Consider the following 23,564-nt stretch of genomic DNA (forward strand, 5'->3'; position numbering starts at 1 on the left):
GGACTTATCGCTGTTTTGTATAAGCTAAGCCGATCCTAGCGGATGGTATTATATACACACACTATCTGAATCAGAGGTATGGGACGAATTGCCGTATAAAAAAATAATTTAACCGAGCTTAGATCGAAGGTATAAATCCCGGATTGTAAGTCAAATGCTTTACTAACAAAGCATGCCTTTTCAAGAGTTTGAACATGATATTTAATTTATTTATATTTAAGCATGATATCATTTGCATTAAAATATTATATGGTAAGCAGCACGTTCAAGTGTCACAGGAACTACATATCGTGTTCAACGATATTTGACAGATCCATCTATTTATGGTGGAAATAGTAAATCCAGTTATGCATCTTTACCACGAAAAAGCATGCATATTATATTGTTTTTAAGCTGCCGAAAGACTGATATAAGGATTGAAACATGTCGTTCATAATAATGAAAGCTGTCGAATCACTGAATACGACGATCAAAACATATATTTCAAAATAGTGAGAAAATGATTAAAACTTGGTCGCAAACGGCTTGTCTTACACTAATGGGATGAAATAGATTCAGATTGGACATGCTAACCCTCCCTGTTCCATGTGCAGCAATTGTCGGCTTCACCATCCGATATAATTATATCACTATCCCGTACTATGGCGCCGCGTTAAGAGAAATAAATATGATATATTAAAGAATTAAGCAAAAGGCACAACTTTAATGTTAACACTGTACCGATTTTATTAGATATATTATATAGCCAATGAATTGGATGGTATAAAGATTTCATGTTGAAAATTTCAAACGTCTTAGAGTAATAATCCGGAAAAGCGAAAGTGGACGCATCCTTCAAAGTCACTAACGCCGCCGACAATCCTAGAAAGCCGCATAGGCATGTTGATAATAAATTGAAGATAGATCTGAAGGTAAAAGTCAATAGTCAAGTATGTCAATAAGAGGTTACAAAGCCTGATCGGATGAAATGGGGACAATTGCAATCATCCACACATGATGAGGAAGAAATGCAAACGTCACCGGTACTACATGGTAGTTCAGAAATATCGGCAAGTGAATAATCAAAGCGCTGAAGGCACTGATGTTGTTCGCTCTTGCATAATCTTAGACGCCAATCATTTTTCAAAATTACCTTATCTTTTTAAATCGCAAGTTTGAAATGAATACAACCCATTTAGATTTATGAATCCCCTGAAATTTGGCTGCATCACTGTGTCTGTGCACAACGTAAAGGATGTAACACTGTTCAATGAACGGAATTCCGGACATCTCTCTGCATGTTCAAGCGACACACAGACACAAATTGTGGCCCAGTTACAATTAAAATGTACGCGTTAAAATCCATCTCGCAGAATTTGAGGGTCTGTACTCGGTCACTAAATCGTCAGGAGAAGACATAATTGCCTTTCGATTAACACAGTTTTGCTTTAAGATGAGAAAAAAACACTACCGAAATAGTAAAGTATCACATTAAGAGGAATATCGTTTAATTATCTGAACACAAATGTTTGTCGTACTCGGTCAGCACGTCTGAAAATCGTTTCTGAAGGCCTGAATAGGCTACCCTTATTTGCCAGTTTGCTGTATTTGCTTTTTTGAATTCAATTTTATATCGAAATACATTGTGCTAAAATATGCCATTTACAACTCGCAATGAGATTTAAAAAGACCCGCGTCATGCGAAAATGGGTCTTATGCCATTTGCCCCCATCATAGCTATAGCCCACCCAGCCTGTGCATGTCTCAGTCTGGTCAGAAGATACATAATGAGACCATAAAACCTTGAGTGAGTTCATAGCGGAAAGCATGGCCTCTGACCAGACTACGCAAATGCACAGGCTGGGCTTGAGCTACGCCGGTCGAAACGCAATAAGACCCATTTTCGCATGACGCGGTTATGAAAGTTTGATTTGAATGTTTCGAAAGAAAACTGCGTGTTACATATAAACACACGATATATTTCGATGGTGGAGATATAAACTCACAATAAGCCATGTGAGGACACATATGATGTGAACTCCCGTAGCATTATTTGTAATCTACTGACACTAATGTGTGGTTTGACTCTTATAACACACATTTCATGCGGTGAATATGCAACTAACATGTGAAAAAAAACACTTAATTGTGTAACTTTTATTTTTCAATTTAATTATTTAGAAACATAAATTTCAAACTTTATTTCAAAGTCAGCATGTTCGCCGAATATCTTTTTAAAGATATTTCTTATTTTATTTAGTTGTTTTTTATAAACATTTAAAGCGATTATAAAGCATTTTTGTCGTTGTCTATATTATACCTGTAGATATTGGTGAACTCCATGCGACTATGACGTCGTATTTTTATTATGCAAAAATATACACTTACGCGAGACGTATTATTCGCAAAAACTTCTACGAAGCCTTTGTAAACTTCTATTAATAACCAACCAATGAAACTTTACATATCCAGAAGCCGGGGACTTATGCATGGAATTATCTAAAGATTTGACCTCTAACTGAAGTAACCAAATGAAACGTAGCACCTAGTTGACCCTTTCTTTGTGCGAATGCAGGTTGAGTGTAAAGTGTGATTTTTACTATCGTATCTCACTACGTGAGTTTATCCGTCGCTTGGTTTGAATCTAACAAAAAATGAACCACAACATAATTATAATAATAAATGTATTGGTATTAACCAGCATTGTATTAAATTCTCAAGCAAACCACATTAAAACTTGAGCTACGCTGACCGAAAGACCATAAGACCCATTTTCGCATGACGCGGCTATGAAAGTGTGATTTAAATGTTTGAAAAGAAAACTGCGTGTTCAAGCAAACGATATTAATTTTCTTTTATAATATTTTTCGCAAGAAATTAAATGCTTTATTTAATTTATTTCCATTTCATCTTTATTAATTTTCATGTACTGACATTAACGTGTAACCCATCTACCCCCACCCCGTCACCAATATTAGTACTAACAAGAGATGTGTTTGTCAGAAACACAATGCTCCCTATTGCGCCGCTTTGAAGCCATAAATCTGACCTTTGATCTTGAAAGATGACCTTGACCTTTCACCACTCAAAATGTGCAGCTCTATGAGATACAGACAGACAGAATGACAGACAGACAGACAGGCCAAAAACAATATACCCCCGATCATTCGATCCGGGGGCATACAAATTACGTTTTTTTAATAAATAATTTAATTTACAAAAAGGTTGAAATTGTTGTTGTTGTCACTTGTTAGTCGCATGAATCCCGTGTCCTCGACACCAAGATCTATGGCAGCAGTTTGACATCTATCTCCGCCAGGCATAATCTCCTCACTACAAACACTATCAGTGCTGACTTACCACTGTGTCTGGTCATATGACTTGAGACTGTCATCTCCCAACTGTAGTGTTTTCTTGCAGTCTTCCGGCATAAACAATCTTGTGTCCTCGACACCAAGATCTATGGCAGCAGTTTGACATCTCCCTCTGCCAGGCATAATCTGCTCAATACAAACACTATCAGTGCTGACTGACCACTGCGTCTTGTCATATGACTTGAGACTGCATCTCCCAACTGTAGTGTTTTCTTGCAGCAAACACACAGCTGGCCTAGATATGAGACCATGGTCTTGTTCTGCCTCGTTAGGAGCTCATCAAGCTTCCCCATAATCTCATCTATTTTTTCCTCCAGCCTCTCAACTCTGGCCTCCAATGCCTCACACTTTTCACAGGGACTATCTTTACTGACCTCCTTCTCTGCCGTGTAGCCGTCCTTGCGTACGGCTCTTGGCCCATACATCAAACCACGTGTATGAATGGCCCACTACAGCTTGTCTATAGCCTGCTCTATAGACTGCGGCCAGAAAAGCATTGCCAGCAAGTGTTAATACACGGTCTGCCCAGTCATTTAAAGACGCTTCCTCCCCTTGGCTAGAACTATAAAACGTTACCATTGCTGTCTCTGGCAATGTAAGGGTACCCAAACCGCTTCTCCAGCTTTTCCACCACTTCCGCATAGGTCATCTCTATATGCCTATCCGTAGTTAGTGCGTAGAACTCGCTGGATTAATCCGTCAGACACAAACAGAGATAATCTCTCTTCGCCTCAGTCCATTCAAAGATTGAGGCAAACTTCCCGAACTTTGTCAATAAAGCCTGCCAGCTCCCTGATAATGATTTTGGCAAAGATTGGATCGATTTTGGCAAAGATTGGAGCCTCGCCCTTTGTTGTCCAACTCCTGCTCCCCCATATTGCCCACCATTGCCGGAGCAATATTTCTACGAGCGCCCTGTGCCCCTTCTCTAGTATCAGGCCTCAAGGGCGTATCATTCCGTTGTGCCCTTTCTTGCACCACCTGTGGCGTAGCCCCATACCCTTGCGGAATTGGCGGCATGGGTGGGTACATATAACTCCCTGGCCCTCTCATCCATGCAGAAGGGTAAGGATGACCTGGCTGCCAACGACCAGGGTGCATTCCCGGAAACATTGGCATGGGATACCCCGGGTACGACTGCCCCCCACTTTCCACCTTGCTCTCCCTACCCGGGTCTATATCGACCGTAGGACTATAGGTGGCCATTGTCAGGGAGAAAAACAAACTCAATATGTGTACTTTTTTAATTTATTTTATTCCTACACTCGGGAAATGCCGAAGTAGCAATCCGGAATAAATAAAAACAAACTTAAAATGTATTCTTTATTTTTTCTATTTGCACTTTGGAAATGCCGAGGTAGCAATCCAGAATAAACACAACAGATAAACTGAAGTAATGAGGAAATTCTCAAAAAAGTTTATCAAAATGTCATTTAGTGAAACAATCACTAAATGAACAAAAATATCACCGAGTGAAGATTTCGCGCAGTGATGCCAATATCAGCGAGTAAAACAAAAACATTATCAAAATATCATTAAGTGAATACAATCACAAAATGAAAAAAAATATCACCGAGTGAAAATATCACCGAGTGAAAATATTGCGCAGTGATGCCAATATCACCGAGTGAAACAAAAAATAATCAAAATGTCATTTAGTGAATACAATCACTAAATTAAAAAAATATCACCGAGTGAAAATATCACGAAGTGATGCCACTATCACCGAGTGAAACAAAATTCACCAAGTGAAACAATATTCACCGAGTGAGTAAAATCACGCAGTGAAACAAAATATCACCAGGTGACAAGATCTATCACCAAGTGAAAATATTACCTGAATATCACCAAGTGAAAATATCATCAAGTGAAACCGAAATTCACCAAGTGAAACAAAATTCACCGAGTGAAATAAATCACGTAGTGAAACAAAATATCACCAGGTGACAAGAAACTATAATCAAGTGAAAATATCACCTGAATATCACCAAGTGAAAATATCACCAAGTAAAAATATCACGCAGTGAGGCCAATATCACCGAGTTAAAAAAATTCACAGAGTGAAATAAATCACGCAGTGAAACAAAATATCACCAGGTGACAATAACTGTCAGCAAGTGAAAATATCACCTGAATATCACCAAGTGAACATATCACCGAGTGAAAATATCATGCAGTGATGCCAATATCACCGAGTGAAACAAAATTCACCAAGTGAAAAAAAATCCACCGAGTGAAATAAATCACGCAGTGAAACAAAATATCACCAGGTGACAAGAAACTGTCACCAAGTGGAAATATCACCTGAATATCACCAAGTGAAAATATCACCAAGTGAAACAAAATTCACCGAGTGAAACAAAATTCACCAAGCGAATAAAATACAGCAAGTGACCTGCGGACAAAGTACAGCAGTACATACAGCAGTTTTAGTGAAATGAACTGAGAAGAAAAATATATTGCTTAATATGTTTATTGTGGTGTAGCCTACAGTATTTCCGTTTTCGAAAACGAAAGTGAAATTTCCAAACTATAATATAATACAGTTAATTGCTAGCAGCAGCCTAAATATAATAACGTAAGTGGGAAACCAAATCAATGCAATTCAACAATAGGGAGATAACTAGTTACAGATAGACTAAATTTAGAAAGGCAATTACACGGTTCGATTACACGCTCGTCGACGAAATATGCAAACACTTAAAAATAGTAAAAAGCCTGAGTTCCGGAAAAGGCTTAATACTAGTGAAATATTACTGTAAATGAGGAATTTAGGACTTAAGTTACTGACTAATTACTTAAAATAAAGCACAAGCAGATATTTTAAAAATGATTATTCAAGATGGCTGACAGTTTTGCTAACGATGGCCAATTAGAAATGGAAAATACGAATCGATTTTAAGCTCGCAGCGCCATTTGTTGTAATATGGACAATACAACAAGGTCTGTACTTACACTTCGTCGCTGTATGGGGTCACTTGCAGTGGTAATCACCAGGATTATCTCAGCTTTCCGATGAGATCGTTTAGACGTCTTTACACAGGGAAAACCAGGATCGGAACCGAAGACTTCTTCCCGGCAGCCACTGCATTCTAGGTCAGGACGGGCTAGTCGAACCGGTCTGAACCACACATATATTGGTCTCATTGTATGAGATTTCATTACGACGAGATAATATTACCTTAAACAAATAGTGTTCGTATGCCCATATAAAATATTCACAAAGCATGCCACGTAACCTTAAAACATGTACATACAATGATTATAGTTTTAACCTCACTTTCTACAATGAGTTGCGTCGGAAACACGTGCACACACCTCAGAATTCGATTGGTCTGTAAAGCTGACTATGCAATCTCCAAAGCAGAGTTGTCGTTCAATGCGCTCTTTCGCTATGCAATGTAACCGTCGTGCAAAAGATAGCTGACTGTGATCAAACTTTCACTTTGTATGAACAGTTTGGATAAAAATTAAATGATTACGCCTTATTTTGCGCAAATTTACCGACAGTTCATTTACCGATGAAATGCAGTGACCTGCTATTCTCTTTTCAAACATAAGTTTGTATATGTTAATATATGAATAATCGCACTATTTCACGCACACAGTCTATCACGTATATTCAAATCATTACGACTTTCTTTTTTTATAAAATCTCACTTCTGAAAATATACCGTTTTAGACGCCGATATGCCCCTTTTATAACGATAATGATGATGCTAATGATTAAACAACAACATATTCCCAATGTTTAAACTACTATCAGACATTGCACTATGCCCCTGGCTTTTCGACATCAAATTGTATTATTCACAATTAAGTCATCACGAAATAGCAATTTAGGAGTATGTTGTCTTCTAAAGTTTAAAGCTATGTGATATGTTAGAACTAGGTGTACAAAGTGAGTCTTGTTCTGGGATACTTCTTTACCTTCTACTCAACGTATGAGGCACGCTCAGCCTTTATGTTGCTCAACGCAATCAGTATTGACCCGCTATAGTGTTTTCTATACTGCCCGTGCATTAGTATACCCTTATACCATCTAGCATGCAATCTACACAGAACCTATGCCAAGCGCCTTCAAGAAAACGGACAACTCGAATGAACGGTTCAGTTTTGTTTATACATCCGCGAGGAAGTGTCTTTGTCCTCATACATTGTCGCGGGAATAATTCCCAATCTCCGTATGGACTAAGCTTGGTGTAACTTCGGACACAATTCTTTGCATATGGACATGCTTTAATATCACCTTTTGATTGGACAGTCCGTCATTTATTCCAAAAATTCACGACGCGTCATTGTCTCCGAAGCTAAGATGGCGCCCAATTCGACTGCGATGACGTCTGCTTGAGAAGTGTTTTTCTCCCGCGGTCCACGATTTAGACTTGACCCGGAAATGACGCAGATCGGTAACATGATCCTCGTGCAGAATAGGCATGTATGCCTCCGGGTCGCATAATTTCTGAAGCAAATTAACATTGTTTTAAACATAAACGCTTTTAATTTTTAATTGCTCAATGCCGAAGGCATGTTGTAACAATTTCAACGACATTTTTTAAATAACAAGCAGAAACGACATAATTCAAAGAAAATGTTATTGTACGCGTTAAACCAAAAACTCGATGCTAATTACCTTGAACTTGTTGAAGAATGCCTTGTATCCGCCATGGAGCAGGTACATCTCGGGGAACAGTAGGGTGGGGTACTGATCCTTGTAAAGCTCGCGGTCCTGACTGCGCAGGAAACGGTACATCTTGGGTCCTCTCTCAGATGAGAATTCGCAGTGGAATATGAGCACGTGACGTTTGTCTCCACTAACGGGTTTATGAAGAAGAGCATTGACGCCATCTCTAGTAAAGAGATTGACCGCCCCTTTGATGTGACCGCCTTCAAACTCGTACGGGTAACGACAATCGACAATCGTGACGTCACTGAACACGTAATTGTAGTGTCCGCTGACAACATCAGCCATCACTTCCGGTGATATCGACCTAAGATCCCGCTGCTGACCAGGAATTGTTGGTAATGCGTAATCACGTGACCCATCTGCAATCATATTACGCGACTCAAGGGTTTCTACTGCCTTGAAAATATGAAAGCTGCTTTGAAGATCATGTCTGACAACCTGAGTGTGTCCATCTTTGAACTTTTTCTGGATTCGTAACGGAGAATCGGATATATTGCAGTCCGCAGATCGCTTTCCGGAAAATAAACACTTTCTCGCTTCGCCATTTGAACCGAATCTACTGGTCTGGGCATCGGAGAATCCGTTCTGAAAAACAAACATTTAATTCGTACATTTAAGGCCATTTTTTGTTTAAAATTAAATTTCTCGTTATTTGTTCTAAATAAATACATAATCGTTCAATGCAAGCGTTTGCTTAGTTTAGCGTGTATCTTTTTAAACATTTGTTAAACGGTCGTTCCACATTTTTCTGGTTTTCGCTGTATTGAAGACCCGAACTATTAAATGTGTAGTTCAGTATTGATGTCACCATGGAAACGTTGCTACCGGTTTATTCGATCCAAGATTACCCCGGTACTTTTAATTCGTTTTATCTTTGGTCGTTTATTTTATCATCAATGTGGCATTATTGTGACTATTGGTCTACTTACGAAGCTGGGTGTGTCGTCTCTGAAGAGCGAATCGCCTCCCTTGCAGGGAGGCGTGAGCAACGCCTCCAGCTCGCACTGGGTCACTTCCGGTGAATCATGGGCCCTTCGTCATCATTGAACAGACGAACTCTAAAAAATAATTAATAAATATGAGCATCTTTCTCGGAAAAGGGGATTTAATGCATTTCCGTAAAGCCTCGTCCCTGATTAGCCGAAGAAGTCTTGCTTTATACGAAACAATTATTTAACACGAAAAGTGTTATCCCAGATTAGACTGTGCAGAATGCACATGCTAATCTGGGACGACACTTTACGCACATGCACTAAACACTTTTTTAACAGAGTGAGGCCCATATATTTACAAGGCAGTCGACACACGTTACCGGGACATGTGCATAGCACCCAATGAATACCGGTTGAGCTGAAAGAAAGTAATTTGAAAGTACCACATTGAGCATTTGTTTTATTTAGTCTCTTTATTAAATTATGTAATTTATATTTTTTTGTCAATCAAAATATGATAAATACAGTTCCGGGAAAGTGCATTATCATTCCGTTTTTATCATCTGTGTATATTTGTATTCCATGAGGAAACACAAATACGACTTTACCCATTAATCCGATTTTGTTAATACCACAGATAAAACGATATAAATATTATACGTATTAACATTTTTTTTAAATAGCGTTAATTAAGGAACACGTTTCTAAAATATCAGAAAAAAATGAGTACGTACCTAAGACTCATTTTACGTAATTAACAATTAATACAAAATTCAAAACAACAAATAATCTACACATATATAATCTTAAATGTCTAAATCTAGTTTGTTTTGCTATTCCTCGGTATGTTACGCTTATTTATACATAGCGAACTTACACGATTTCTCAGTAATTAAACATTAACGAGTAAGCTAACATTGCTTGAGATACTACTAATTATTTTGGACACTAATTAAATAAATCATCATTCTGTTTTTACAGTTATACTCCCCTAATGAGTTTAATTATATGTATATCGGAAGAACTACAGACCCGTAATTGGCAATTATATGCATGCAAACCTGACACTTATTTCAACTAGAGCGACCGATTGTATTAAAACACTTGTCGATACACGGATGATAATGTAAGTGTGCTCCTGATAATTGGGATGCCTGATCTGTTTTCGATAAACTATTTTGTGTAATTACCCCATCATCATTTTAAATCTATCGAATAAATAATGATAAGAACTATTCACAATAAATATGCTCACGTGACTAACTCTGACATGCTTTAGACAGATGTGATGTAATTTTGTAAACCTTTTATATAAAACATATTTTTATTGTTTTAATCCTTAAAATACTATTATTATCCATGCATTCAAAACATTCTTAATAAATACACATTTAATGTGTATTTATTTCCTAGCATTTTGTAGTTTTGAGATATAACCATCATACAGTTTTTATCATTATGAACGAGTTTTAATTGATTGCAAATTTATTTAAAAAAAAGTCACACACACATTCAATTCGTCAACACTGGACATGGTTTCAACCATTTGTTTACGTACAGTAAATTTGTGTATTAAATAAACGGCCAACTTTAAGATCTGAAGATTCCACACATTAAATTTATTATAAAAATATCTGTAATATCTTAACTTTGTCTTGAAGATGCAATCAGGGAGGAGAGAATTCTTACTTAAGCACGTTGCCCTTAATTTGTGAGAAGTAACACTTTCCCTTGCAGCCTAAAAAACAATTAAAAACGTGTTCAATATCAGCATACAATCTAAACTTAATAGTACATGTATATGAACGACTGAGGTACTGTTATATGGTCTAGGCAGTGTATTGGCATACTAAAGGTTTATTATTTGTAATCCTTTTGGTAATTTGATTGGCTCTGGGAAAAACGGGGCTTAATGCATGTGCGAAAATTATCGCCCCAGATTAGCCTGTGCACAGGCTACTAGTATTCAGGACAAACGCGTTCCGCTTGTATGGTATTTTTCGTTTAAAGGGAATATTTTCTTTAAAAAACAAATCCAATTTATTAGATACTTTTAGTACAATACGTAAATACATACACATAATTGAAACCAGATATAATTTCTATTTACAAATATCATACTAACAAAATGTTGTTTTTATTCCAGGAATACATATAATTATAAAATTTTACAAAGTTGTTTAAATTGTTTTAAGATAAGGATAAATATTTTGTTTGTACGAAATGACCCGAAGCTGTGTAAGATGTTATCGCAGTTCATATTTATTTATGTTAATCAATAATGAATGACTACTTGTACAAGTATATGGCATCTTGTACCTGTACATAGATCTGAATTCCATCTTCAAATAATGCCCTTAAGGTATTTTGCTATAACAATCATACAGTCAGAGTAATAGAAATGTAGATTTGTACATGGTGCATTCTAAGTCCTTCAATAATGTCTAGGACAAAACATGATTTGAAGGAAATCATTGATCGCTCCTTGCTGAGCACATACATATTTTAAAGCCCCACTGCGCTAACCATGGGATGGCTGTCCGGTAAGCGCGATGGTTGGTTGAAGAGCAAAAACAACTAGCTACATATTGCAGATATACATTAAGATGTACAATTCGTCCCCAACTTTCTTAAGTATAGTAAGTTAATTAGGTAGAAGTGCTGGGGCGTGCTCCGGGTCTACAAATAATGCAACCTTCGAAGCGGAAGGACCTCATATACTTGGAATACACTCACTGCTGATCATGGGCCATTAATACGAAAGATTTGTCCAGTCCGTATGTTCCACTTGACTTGTTATGATAAAATTAAAGGCAGAATTCAGATTACACAATATTGTTCACCATGTTTGTATTTTGAGTTAGTAATTATTTTGGCAGCTTTTTATAAAATTTGACTTTATTCATTGTTATTATTAATATTTTTGTTCAACATAATCTTTATATACTAGGGGAATATTGACGGTATTTATATAATTTATTATTATTTATTTAACCAGGGTTTCACCGAAAGTGTAATTAGATTGAGGTATGGCGGACCAATAGGTCGGGCGGGCGGCGTTTAAAATGTATTTTCAGGTCAATAACTTTCATTTGAGTTGTCGAATCTTGATGACACTATGGATACAGAAAGTATGCATGAAGACCTTGCCTTATATTGTATTATTGTAAAGGTCGTGGTCATATTTCTAAAAGTAAAAATGAAACAAAACTCCACCGGTTTCTGATCAATAACTTGAACAAAGTTTGAATGAAGGTATTGTACATAAACTGATTGCGTTTTGGGCAAATCGAGTTAAAGGGACCGTCAACCACAAATGACGAAAAACGAAAAGTCTAAAATACCGCATTTTTTACAATTATTATTTTATATTGATTAAAATATCACGACTGGTATATTACATAACTTAAAAAAAGTTGTTAAGTTTTTATATTTTCATATATTCGGCAATAAAACTTTAATGGGTATGTGTACCAGGTAACTATATATACCAGTTAACTATAAATAACGCAAGTAGATTGATCATCATCGTCACGTGGTAAACCAAGGGATGTAAATTGTGCATGCGTAGTGAATAATACATATTTATATATAAAATGATCAATCTACTTGCGTTATTTATAGTGTGTATATCGTAATGTCACCTATTTTCGCGATGTACTTTCGATATTACATCGCGAAATTTAATTACCGAATATACTGAAAATATGAACTTTTTTCAAGTAATGTAACCAGTCCTGATATTTTTATCAATATAAACTAATAATTGTAAAAAATACGGTGTTTTAAAACTTTTTTTTGTCATTCGTGATTGACGGTCCCTTTAAGGCAAAGGTCACGGTTAATAAAATGCTACTTTTACAAACTTCTTACAACATAAGATTATTTCAAATATTTCATTAACATTTGACACGAATCTGTATAAGATGTTATCAAGGTGCGTATTACCTTTGCATTGATTATTTTGAATAATGAAGGGCTTATTGTACAAGTATACATGTATGGCATCTTGTACATGTACATAGATCTGTACTTAATCTGAAAATGATGCCCTTCAGGTACGTTGTTTTACCACTCCTACAGTTGATGTAATTGAAATTTATAACACAATGGTGGTTTCATGTGTTTGAACCAATAAACGTTATTAATATTTTACCAATTTTGTTGTCTGCTGATATCGGTGTATAAGAACATTCAGGTAAAAAAATACGTTAGCCGTCTTTATTCAATCAATCACGTGAGGCAAGGACAGATTAACTGTATTTCAAGTGTAAATATATTTGTTTAAAAGAACCACACAATGAACGCAAAGTGATATATTTAATTGCACACTTAAAACTTGATTCAATCAAAATTGTCAGTACATTTAACTTTCATGCCAATTTTCATCCTTGTTCATGTGACAAAATTTCAAGTGCAAATTGACATCATATATATTTTTAGATTTTTATACTTTCGGTTTCGCTCAAGTAGTTTATCTGAAGACATGGTTGTATCACAATTGAATGTGTTTGTATTTGTTTGTACCAATAACGATCTTTGTGAAAAAAGGCTATTACGCATATGCTTCTTAAATGTGATGTTAAACATTCAACCTTATAATCCGGAATGAAATCAAGAGTAGGATTGTGAAAGTAACATTGTGTAGTATTTAAATAAGGTATGTGTGTAATAGTTTGGTTAAAAGGAATATATTATTGTGATTTTCTTGCTATTTAAATATATGATTGCACAATCTTTGGATAATATCTATCGCATTCATAGTTTATAATTATGGAATAGCTATGGAAGGAATTTATTGATACAATTAATCTGACGTAGCAAAATTTATAGTTTGGGATTCCATCTTCTGACTTACAAGCGCATGGTCGCAAATTCAATTTATTATTGGCAACTATATAGCTTTATCCATTAGTCGTAATTAGCTTTATCCATTAGTCGTAATTCATTGCTCTCACTCTATAGTCTGCGGTACAAAAATATATTTTTCTACTCCGATTAAATAGTATTCAAATTTGGAGTCATTACAATTTCATTTTCATATTTGAGCATAATGTTATTAAATAATTTTCAATATTGAACACAGTATTTATTATCAAAAACATTATTAGCTTGAATAAAACTCCAATGTTATGACTAATGCTTGAATGAAAAACCGAATAATAACATTGTCATTATTTCATTAGAGTAAAACATTTCGTTATCTATATTTCCAGTTGTGTATGGCAATGGGAGACACGTCCGCTGTATCTGTGGCGACGAATGTTGCAACAGGCGAGGCAGACCGACTTTCAAAACATTTGTACCGTCAGTATGAACAACAGTCCGAGTTTTGTGACGTAACAATACACTACGGTCAAGATAACGACAGGGTACGCATTAATAAATACTAAATTTATCTGATGCTTCTGTAAAAACCACTTAGGCTTAAAAAGTTGTGTTATTTCACTAACCCTAACGATCCTAATTGCTTCGTTGACCTCATACTTGTTTCGGTTTTCCAGAGTAGATTTTCGATTAGTGCTTCTTAATTCGATCATAATATGTATGATCCTATTTTATTAAACGATTTGTTCATGTTTTCATATTATTATGCCCCCCCCCCCTTCGAAGAACATGTCGGTACGTCGGTCCGTTCACCAGATGGTTTCCGGATGATAACTCAAGAACGCTTAGGCCTAGGATCATGACACTTCATAGGAATATATTTACCATGACTGGCAGATGACCCCTATTGATTTTCAGGTCACTAGGTCAAAGGTCAAGGTCACTGACTCGAAACAGTAAAATGGTTTCCGGATGATAACTCAAGAATGCTTACGCCTAGGATCATGAAACTTCATAGGTACATTGATCATGACTGGCAGATGGCCCCTATTGATTTTCAGGTCACTAGGTCAAAGGTCATGGTCACAGTGACTCGAAACAGTAAAATGCTTTCCTGATGATAACTCAAGAATAACTAGGCATAGGATCATGAAACTTCATAGATACATTGATCATGACTGGCGGATGACCCCTATTGATTTTCAGGTCACTAGGTCAAAGGTCAAGGTCACAGTGACAAAAAGCGTATTCACACAATAGCTGCCACTACAACTGACAGCCCATATGGAGGGCATGCATGTTTTACAAACAGCCCTTGTTTGTATGATATTTCTTTGGGAAATTGTATACGTATTTAATGTAGCAAATTATATAATGTAACCGTTGCATGTGCAAATATGTGCATGTATATTATACTTACCATACTTAATTTGCGATTTAACACACCTCTTTATGGTAGTAAACCCTCAATCTGTTAATTTAATTACTGTTAGCTGCCCATATGCTACAGATACAGATTTACGACATAAGCATATACAGCTCATTGTCAAAGTACAATAAATAAAGCAATAATACATACACATGCGTCAAAATAACAACAATTTTGTTTATGCATTCTACTAATAAAGTGATTTTGTGAGAATGTTATATGTAAGAGAAGGCTCTTTACTATATTTTTAAATCAACGATACGTGGATGTTCAAAATCCGTAAATTGATTGAAAATAAGATATGCAGTTAGATATCATATACAAACTTGAAATTCTGAGGAAAAAATATTCTTTATATATTTTCGGCTCTAAGTTTAAATGCTTTAATGCAGAAATTAGCAAGACGAATCAGTATAGATTTTCTAGTCTCGTTCAATAATTGTAAAAATTTAAACATACTTGGTCTTCTTCTGTAAACATCAGGTATAAGTGTATTTCTAAAATTATCATAAAAAGGACATATCAAAACAAAATGGTATTCATCTTCAATTTCATTAAGTGTACAAAATTTGCAAATTCTTTCATGTCTTGGAATGTTTTGGTGCCTACCGGTTTCTATAAATAGGACATGAGAAGATAATCTTAATTTTGCTATAACGTTCCTAAATTTAGAGTTTTCTATTTTGTCCAAGTAGATGGATCTTTCAAAAATGGGTTTCAATTCCTTGTAAAAATATAGTGATGAAGTGTCATTAACATCAGTTCGCCATTTTGAAATAAACAGATCTTGTAATCTATTGCGAAACATTACAATAAAGCTGTTAATATTAACAGATTCTGGATATATCCATACGTCATTAAAACCGGTCTCTTGTAAAAGTTATCGAACATTTGATGCCCATGACTTGTTGTGAGGGTAATCACATGCATCTTTACATTTTCTACGAATGATATTGCTTAAAATACAGTTGGACGATTTTTCGTTGAACAATTAAAAAAAATATTTAACTATTCGTAAATATCGACATATATACATCGGGTATCTTCCTACTTCGGCATACAAAGCATTTGAATTTGTAGAAGCTTTCACATTTAATAGCCTTTTGCAGAATTTGCGTTGGACTCGCTCAATATTTTCAGCTTTAGTAAATCCCCACACCTCGCTACCATAATTAAGAATGGATGCAACATATGCATCAAACAAATTAAACATGATTTTAACAGGTACATTCAACGATTTTGTAACAATAAATAATGAGTTCATCGCCCTTAGCGCTTTTGCCAGACAAAGTATTTGTTGCTTGTATAAATGCGCCGCTGCTTGACATAACTATTCCTAGATAATTGAAAATGATTATCATTTAACTAAATGTATTTAACATACTTACTTTTCTCTTTAGCGCCAGATTCGGGCTCACTGGTGTGTCATTGCCCAAAGCCCGTACTTCAGAAGTCAGTGGTCACTAAACGAAAAAAGACCAGGTACAAACATAAGATGTTTAACAACAAACATTAAAATAAATAAATAACATTAATCTGAATGACTTCGATAAGTGGCACAAGTATGTGTTTAGCTGTTTATTCACATTCGCAATTATTTAATATTACAGTCAAACTGCATCAATCGTTATTTGAATAATTTCAAACTATATTTAGAAAACATTTCTTTAATACTTTCTTTAATACTCAGTTAAATCGTTCCTGTTTTTTAAATCAATGTTTCATAAAATGTATCTTTTTATTTTCAGATACCGCGAAAGTTGACAACTGTGACACGGAAGCAGTCCTGACAGCGATTAAGTTTTTGTACACTGGGAAGATCGGTCATCAAGATCTAGACCGCATGGTCAGAGAAGTCATCCAAGTGGCCAGGGTGTTTCAGATTGAGAAGCTGACCGAACTGTGTGAACGCTACACTAAAGAGATCGATGTTTGCGTGCACAACTGTATCGACCTACTGGACATAAAAATGTCTTGCAAACTGAGCTCATATGACCATATAGTGACGTTTATACTAGGAAATCTCATAAACGTGATCGACATTCCTAGCAACTCTAAAAACATAAGCATCGAAATCATGCAATTGATAGTTACACATGCTGTGGCCAATGGCATTCGACGAAAGGTTATTATACAGTTCTGCCAAACATGGGCAAGTACAGATGTTAACCGTCAAGACTATATCGCAAACGTCATTTGGCCAATTGGTGGTTACCACGTCGACGGTATATGTTCTGCCTCTTCAGAGCAACCTATGCCCTCGGACGATTCTTTAGTCCGGGATGATATACAATTTTCAAGCGATGGCCTCATAGATGTAGTTCTTGTTGTAGCGAACACGAAGGAAGACTTCGGGCGATTCGACTTTACACGGAAGCTCTACGCATTTGTGGTCCAGGACGACCGCTGGGGCATGGTAGCCACGCTGCCTAAGGATCTTATCTTCTATGAAACATCGTCCTTTTGTTTGGATGCAAATGGTCGCACTTTATTAACAATTTGTAGAACCATTTTTCAAAGTTGTTACTGGGAAGATAAGATCCGCGTGGCTGTAAACTTATTAGATCTAGCTAGTGAGTCCTGGTCAAAACTGGAGGTACAACTCAGAACACCAAACTGTAGAGATGTACGTATTATGAACATTGTGGCCTTTAACGGACAGCTGTTTTTCATAGCCACCGAAAAGTCCTCTGACAATCCCAAAGGTGTCCTTTTGTTCACAGGTTCTGAGTATGATGATTATGATTATTCAACGTTGTTTAAGATTAAACCAAGATTGCAAAAACTTAATGACATCAACACAGTCGTGGTAGATGGACGTTATTTAGTGGTTATGTGCGTGATTATGCACGTGAAGGATAATATGAGGGAGATCAAAATTGCTGTCCGAGATATAACTACATGTGAAACCAAGTTTATTAAAGACAATCATATTTACCAGATGAACGATCCAAATAGTGTCGAAGAAATAATGGAGTTTATGTTTGTTACTGCAAAAGGTGTGATCATTGCTCATCCGAATGGTCCTTCTTACAGACTTGTAGATGTTGGGAACGCTACAGTGAGCATAATTGAAGGAGACATTATGTCGAACGGCTGGATTAATGATCAGATCGAAGGGGACACTGACTCTCCAGGGACAAGTCAAACTATTCATTGTGGAAGTGGTCATAATGTTGTACCGGTTTTACATTCAAAGACGTCTGACTCGACCCAGACATTACACGTGTTTGACTTCCAAAATAGGGAGTGGTGCAGATCGCCATCTTTACCCTACAAGATTGTCTACAACAAACCCGTTCATGCCAGGCTGGCGGCTTCATTGTTTCGGCTAAAATTTCCCGTTAATAATTGTAAACATGATTAAATGAACTTAAAATATTTATTAGATTTCTTTGACTGTCCACAAAACACGTACATGTATATTATTGAATTATATTGACGTGTACACATTGGTACGTGTGGTTATACTGAAAATAATCGACCGTGTTTGACTGTCATGCTATGTTAATGAAAACTATGATCGATCGTTGCATGCAAACGATGTATTATATGAAAAAAGTGTTTACATCAATCATAAAGAATGTATACCATTGATTTATCTTCTTTAAATATTTTCACTTTCAGTTCATATTCCATAGACCATTTTCGAAGTTTATTACTATTTATTTTACTTTATAACATAGTTTAGTAATATCCAAGGGTCCTTAAGACAAATAGGGTTTCAAACGTCTATGAGCGCTCTTAAGATACTTCTGAGCGGACTTGAATATACCTCGCTAGAAAATGTGGTTACTCTATTACAGTCCACTGACGCTGAATACATTTAATTGATATAACGTTTAAAGGGGGCCTTTTCACGTTTTGGTAAATTGACAAAATAAAAAAAAATGTTTCAGAATCGCAAATTTTCGTTGTAGTTATACTATTTGGGAGAAAACAGTAATACTAGACATTTTACCATGCTCTACAATATCCATTATATGCATCTTTTGACGATTTAAAAACCTGGAAATTATAAAGCGTTGCAACGCGAAACGATTGAATAATTTGGGGAGTTCTGTTGTTGTTGTTATATTTTGTGATATTACGAGGATTGCTTATATAAAGTATAAAATGCATCACTAAATGTATGAGCACGGATTGTCGAGTGGGGTAAGCGAAAGACTTTTACTCCAGGGGTCAGTGGTTCGAGCCCAATTGATGGTTACTTTTTTCTTTCTTTAATTTTATTCTTGTTTTTTTTTCGGGATCGTTTTAGTTCCAATGTTTACATTCATCAATATAAAGCATTTAATGACAAACTTCAATACATGCCAAAATCTTTGAAAAGATTCCTTGAACAGCTCTATAATCCTGAACTGATTTGTGAGTTTATGAGATATGACGTGTTGCGTTTTTATTGAGGTTTACTGTTAATAACATGAGTAACTGTATTCATCTATTAATAAGTAAACGTGAATATCTACCATTTGTGTTAAAATAAATAATAATAATAATATGAGAATCTTAACTCTTATTTGTTTATCTTTTCATTCATGTTTAAGAACCTTACACTTCATTCACGTTGTCTCATTTTACTATATGCAAGTCCAACACTGCTTGTTATTGTTATTTTCTTTAATTTCTAAAGACAAGTGAATTCATTTATTATACCAGTAATGGTATTATAAGTAGGTCTCAACAGTCAGAAGAATTTAAATGCAATTGACTACGATTTATTATATCTGTTTATGTTTAGAGGGGCAAGTACTTTTTAGAAAAACAATAATGTACACACACACAATTGTTGAGTTGTCGATTAAATGTATGTTGTAATCTGTAAATGTCTGCGTTATCAATAATAAATATAGTACTTTTCGAACAAATCGTGCATTGAATTTCTCGGTATATATGTGGGGTTGTTTTGTTATATAATTTATAATTGCATCCTATCATATCGTTCTGATCAGCATTGAATATAAATTGTAGATTAAAATCGTAAAGTCACAAAACGATAACAACTGAACTTTCCAAACTACATGTATACAATCGTTTCGCGTTTGTAACGCTTTATAATGGTCAGGTTTTTAAATCGTTAAAAGATGCATATAATGGATATTTTAGAGCATGTTATATGTTCAGTATTACTGCTTCCTTGCAAAAAACAAACCTACAGCGAAAATTTGCAAATCTGAAACATTTTTTTTTCAATTTTGTCATTTAATTAGAACATTAAAAGGTTCCGTTAACCAGTTGATCGATGATTCTTTCCGTCGCTTCCATGCGTTACATACCAGATTAGAATGACTCCGATAATTTTTCAAAAACGACCATTATTGATTGTTGAATGCATTCCACGAATGGGATATCATGATTGGTTAAGCCTAATCGCAATGTTAACCACAAGTACACTATAATGACTGTAATGTATTTATAGACAGGTTTTGTTTAACTTCAGCTTCGTAGCTATACTCGGTGAAAGACGAAGTAATAGCTAAGGCTTTACATGCAAAAACTCCCTTGACAGTTATGTGTAAAATAATGGCCGCGTAACCAACGAATTTTGAGGCACTATTTTACAAATATCATTATATCGAGTACGTTCATAGAAGTCGCCGTCAGTAGGCAACTTGTGCCGTTCCTATTGCTCACCCGGCGTCTTTCTGCGTTCTCAGAGCATAGTGAGAACTCGGAAGAGTTGAGAGTCTGGTTCGATGGTGTTTAAAAGTGATTCTTACAAAATCTTCAAATTTAATCACACCATTAATCGCTATACATGCATACATGGTTTCGTTTACAATGGATCTAAAATGTATAAAACCTTGTGTAATTATACTCTGCGGTAACGACTTTCTAGCTCCCTTCTCGAACAGATTACTGTTACTGTATCTTTTTACCGAAGTATTATATCATGTATGGCCAAACTACATGTATAATTTAATTGTTTCTTAAATAGCTATATCGTCACCAGTGGTTTGCGTGTGGCTATGATATTAATTAGTAAAAGCATCATTATCAAATATATATATATATATATATATATATATATATATATATATATATATATATATATATATATATATATATATATATATATATATATATATGCGTGTCGATGCAGGTATTTGGAGTATATATATACTCCATATATATATATATATATATATATATATATATATATATATATATATATATATAACACAAGGTATTCAACTCAAAATCACCCCAAAGTAGGGTACATCGCTTTAAACAGCAATCACTTCATCAGCAAAATCACGATTGCTTTGGCAACAGCCACACGCCATGAAACTGTTTGTACTTGACGAGATTAACCATCCAATTTTAACAGTACATGCAACATCAAACAAACTAGAAGACGTAAAAATATGCGCGGTGGAAGCTAGATTTGTTTTTGTCAAGTGCCTTTTTCTAAATCGGCGTCCATTTGGAACAGACAAAATACACAAAATGGCATTGCTAGATACATATACCGGTAAAACAAAACGTTTTTCAACTGTTACACAAGCTGTTCAGGATAAAGATGGCGTCCTTGAAATGGAAGAATTGATATTTCCACCCCAAAACAACGTTATTATTTCAAAGGTGGACTGTCCTTATTACAAAGTTATGAATGTAGTAAATGGCCAAATTTCAACTGTAAATGAACGCCTCCTCCCTAGAGATCGCTTTTATGCTAGTGACCAAGATGCTGAGCAAGAAACCGACCTAGACATTCAGATCGGATGTGGACCAAATGCAGTTTCCGTGTTTAACATAACCAATGAACGATTCAACGTCTTTGATTTTGATACGCGAACACTGTTTAAAGTTCCGCCACTTCCGCACAGAATAATTAAATCTACCATAGTTCATTGTGAGATAAAATCTAAATTTGTGAAGTGTCCAATCGACTGTCCTCATTGCTTATATGAATTACGTGCAGCCATGTGACCTATCTGAATCGCCTCAAATATGTGTAAGACTGCCAATACTAATATCAACCAAGATTGAAGATCGTTCAATACAGTTGGTTTCTTTCATATATAATCGAATAAATAAGACACAATTTATATAAACATGACGTCTTATCGTCTTGACATCTTGGTATCGATCGTGAATGAATATACACTCGAATTACTGTTTATAAAAGAAACACATGTGTATTGCTACAAAAGTGACTTGCAGCCTAATGGCTTCTGTATATCAAACAGTATGTTACAACCCGAACAAAGTATATGTAAATTGTATTGTGACCAAATACATTACGGCCATTAAAGACCATAGTAAAATAAATAATACGATTGCATCGAACTTAATTATTTGTTCTTCACTTACAATATTTAATGGACAAATTGATGTATATTCAGATATATATTCATTAACCATGACAAGGAAGACTTTTATATAAACATATTTAATGTTATCATCTAGTACTTAAGTCGTTACTGTGTCTACACTAAATAAGTACATATAATCAGCTGACCTTATTGAGCGCTAAAGTTTAATTTTGAATTTTATACAGGATATAATTACACGATTATGTAGTGATCTCATAAAAATATCCATACAGCTCGGATTATTAACAATGACGGTTTACTTATACAACGCCATTAAGACATTTCGGTTTTCCTCAAATGTCAAATGTCAACTAAAATGGAACAAACCTTAGTATTTTAATTGCTCACCAGGTATATGAAACTTGATACAGGCATGAGTCGATATGTTTGCCTTTTATGACTATCAATTTTTGGTTATGCCCCCATTTATCCATCTGTCAATTTGCAGAAGAACGTGAACGAACTTGAAAGAACTTACAGTGGGATTATGAAACTTACTACAGGGGATTTTGCATAGCCCTTCATTTCTGAAGATATCGAATGTCAAATCACTGACCAAAAAGGAATAAACAAAAAAGGCAATTTTTCAAAAGTGATATACCAAGAAATGATGCAATTTCATATGCACATTAATTGTAATGTAACATTGATATGCAGTACCTATTTTGACCACATTCTGAGGAATATTAAAAATAAATCTTAAAATTGCTGTGGTAAATGGCCAGTGTATATCATTATGAAACATAAGTAGTTCACAGATATGTAGCAATGTAAAGGTTATGCACATTTTAATTGATTGGTGTTTTCACTCGACCTAAAAGGGACTCCTGCATTGCATGCAATTCTGTTTGAGATTTGCTTTAAATACTTATCAAGGATATCCGATGTTCCTGTCACGGGGTGGATCGTGTGGCGTAAGTGAGAAAAATATTAACTGGTATTGGAAATGGCGGCCAACGGCTGATTATATATATATATTTTCGTCCGAACTTTTGACAGGATTGTGCATTTACCATA

The 23,564-nt window shown here is 35.4% G+C and overlaps 2 protein-coding genes across 2 annotated transcripts; one reads left to right on the forward strand and one right to left on the reverse strand.

The window, feature by feature from the left end:
* Nucleotides 1-7,638: 7,638 nt before the first annotated feature.
* Nucleotides 7,639-9,717, reverse strand: LOC127860794 (M-phase inducer phosphatase 1-like). Its single transcript, XM_052399071.1, has 4 exons — nt 9,707-9,717; nt 8,970-9,072; nt 7,987-8,625; nt 7,639-7,815 (listed from the first exon to the last, which is right to left on the reverse strand). The coding sequence occupies exons 1-4, from the start codon at nt 9,715-9,717 to the stop codon at nt 7,639-7,641; spliced, it is 930 nt and encodes a 309-aa protein (XP_052255031.1).
* A 3,719-nt stretch (nt 9,718-13,436) lies between these two features.
* LOC127860576 (uncharacterized) lies at nt 13,437-18,611 on the forward strand. Its single transcript, XM_052398706.1, has 4 exons — nt 13,437-13,632; nt 14,189-14,344; nt 16,629-16,710; nt 16,977-18,611. Exons 2-4 carry the CDS (start codon nt 14,195-14,197, stop codon nt 18,593-18,595), a joined length of 1,851 nt encoding a protein of 616 aa, XP_052254666.1. The 5' UTR covers nt 13,437-13,632; nt 14,189-14,194; the 3' UTR covers nt 18,596-18,611.
* Nucleotides 18,612-23,564: the final 4,953 nt, after the last annotated feature.

The sequence above is a fragment of the Dreissena polymorpha genome, chromosome 15, assembly GCF_020536995.1.
Source record: "Dreissena polymorpha isolate Duluth1 chromosome 15, UMN_Dpol_1.0, whole genome shotgun sequence".
Lineage (NCBI taxonomy): Eukaryota > Metazoa > Mollusca > Bivalvia > Myida > Dreissenidae > Dreissena > Dreissena polymorpha.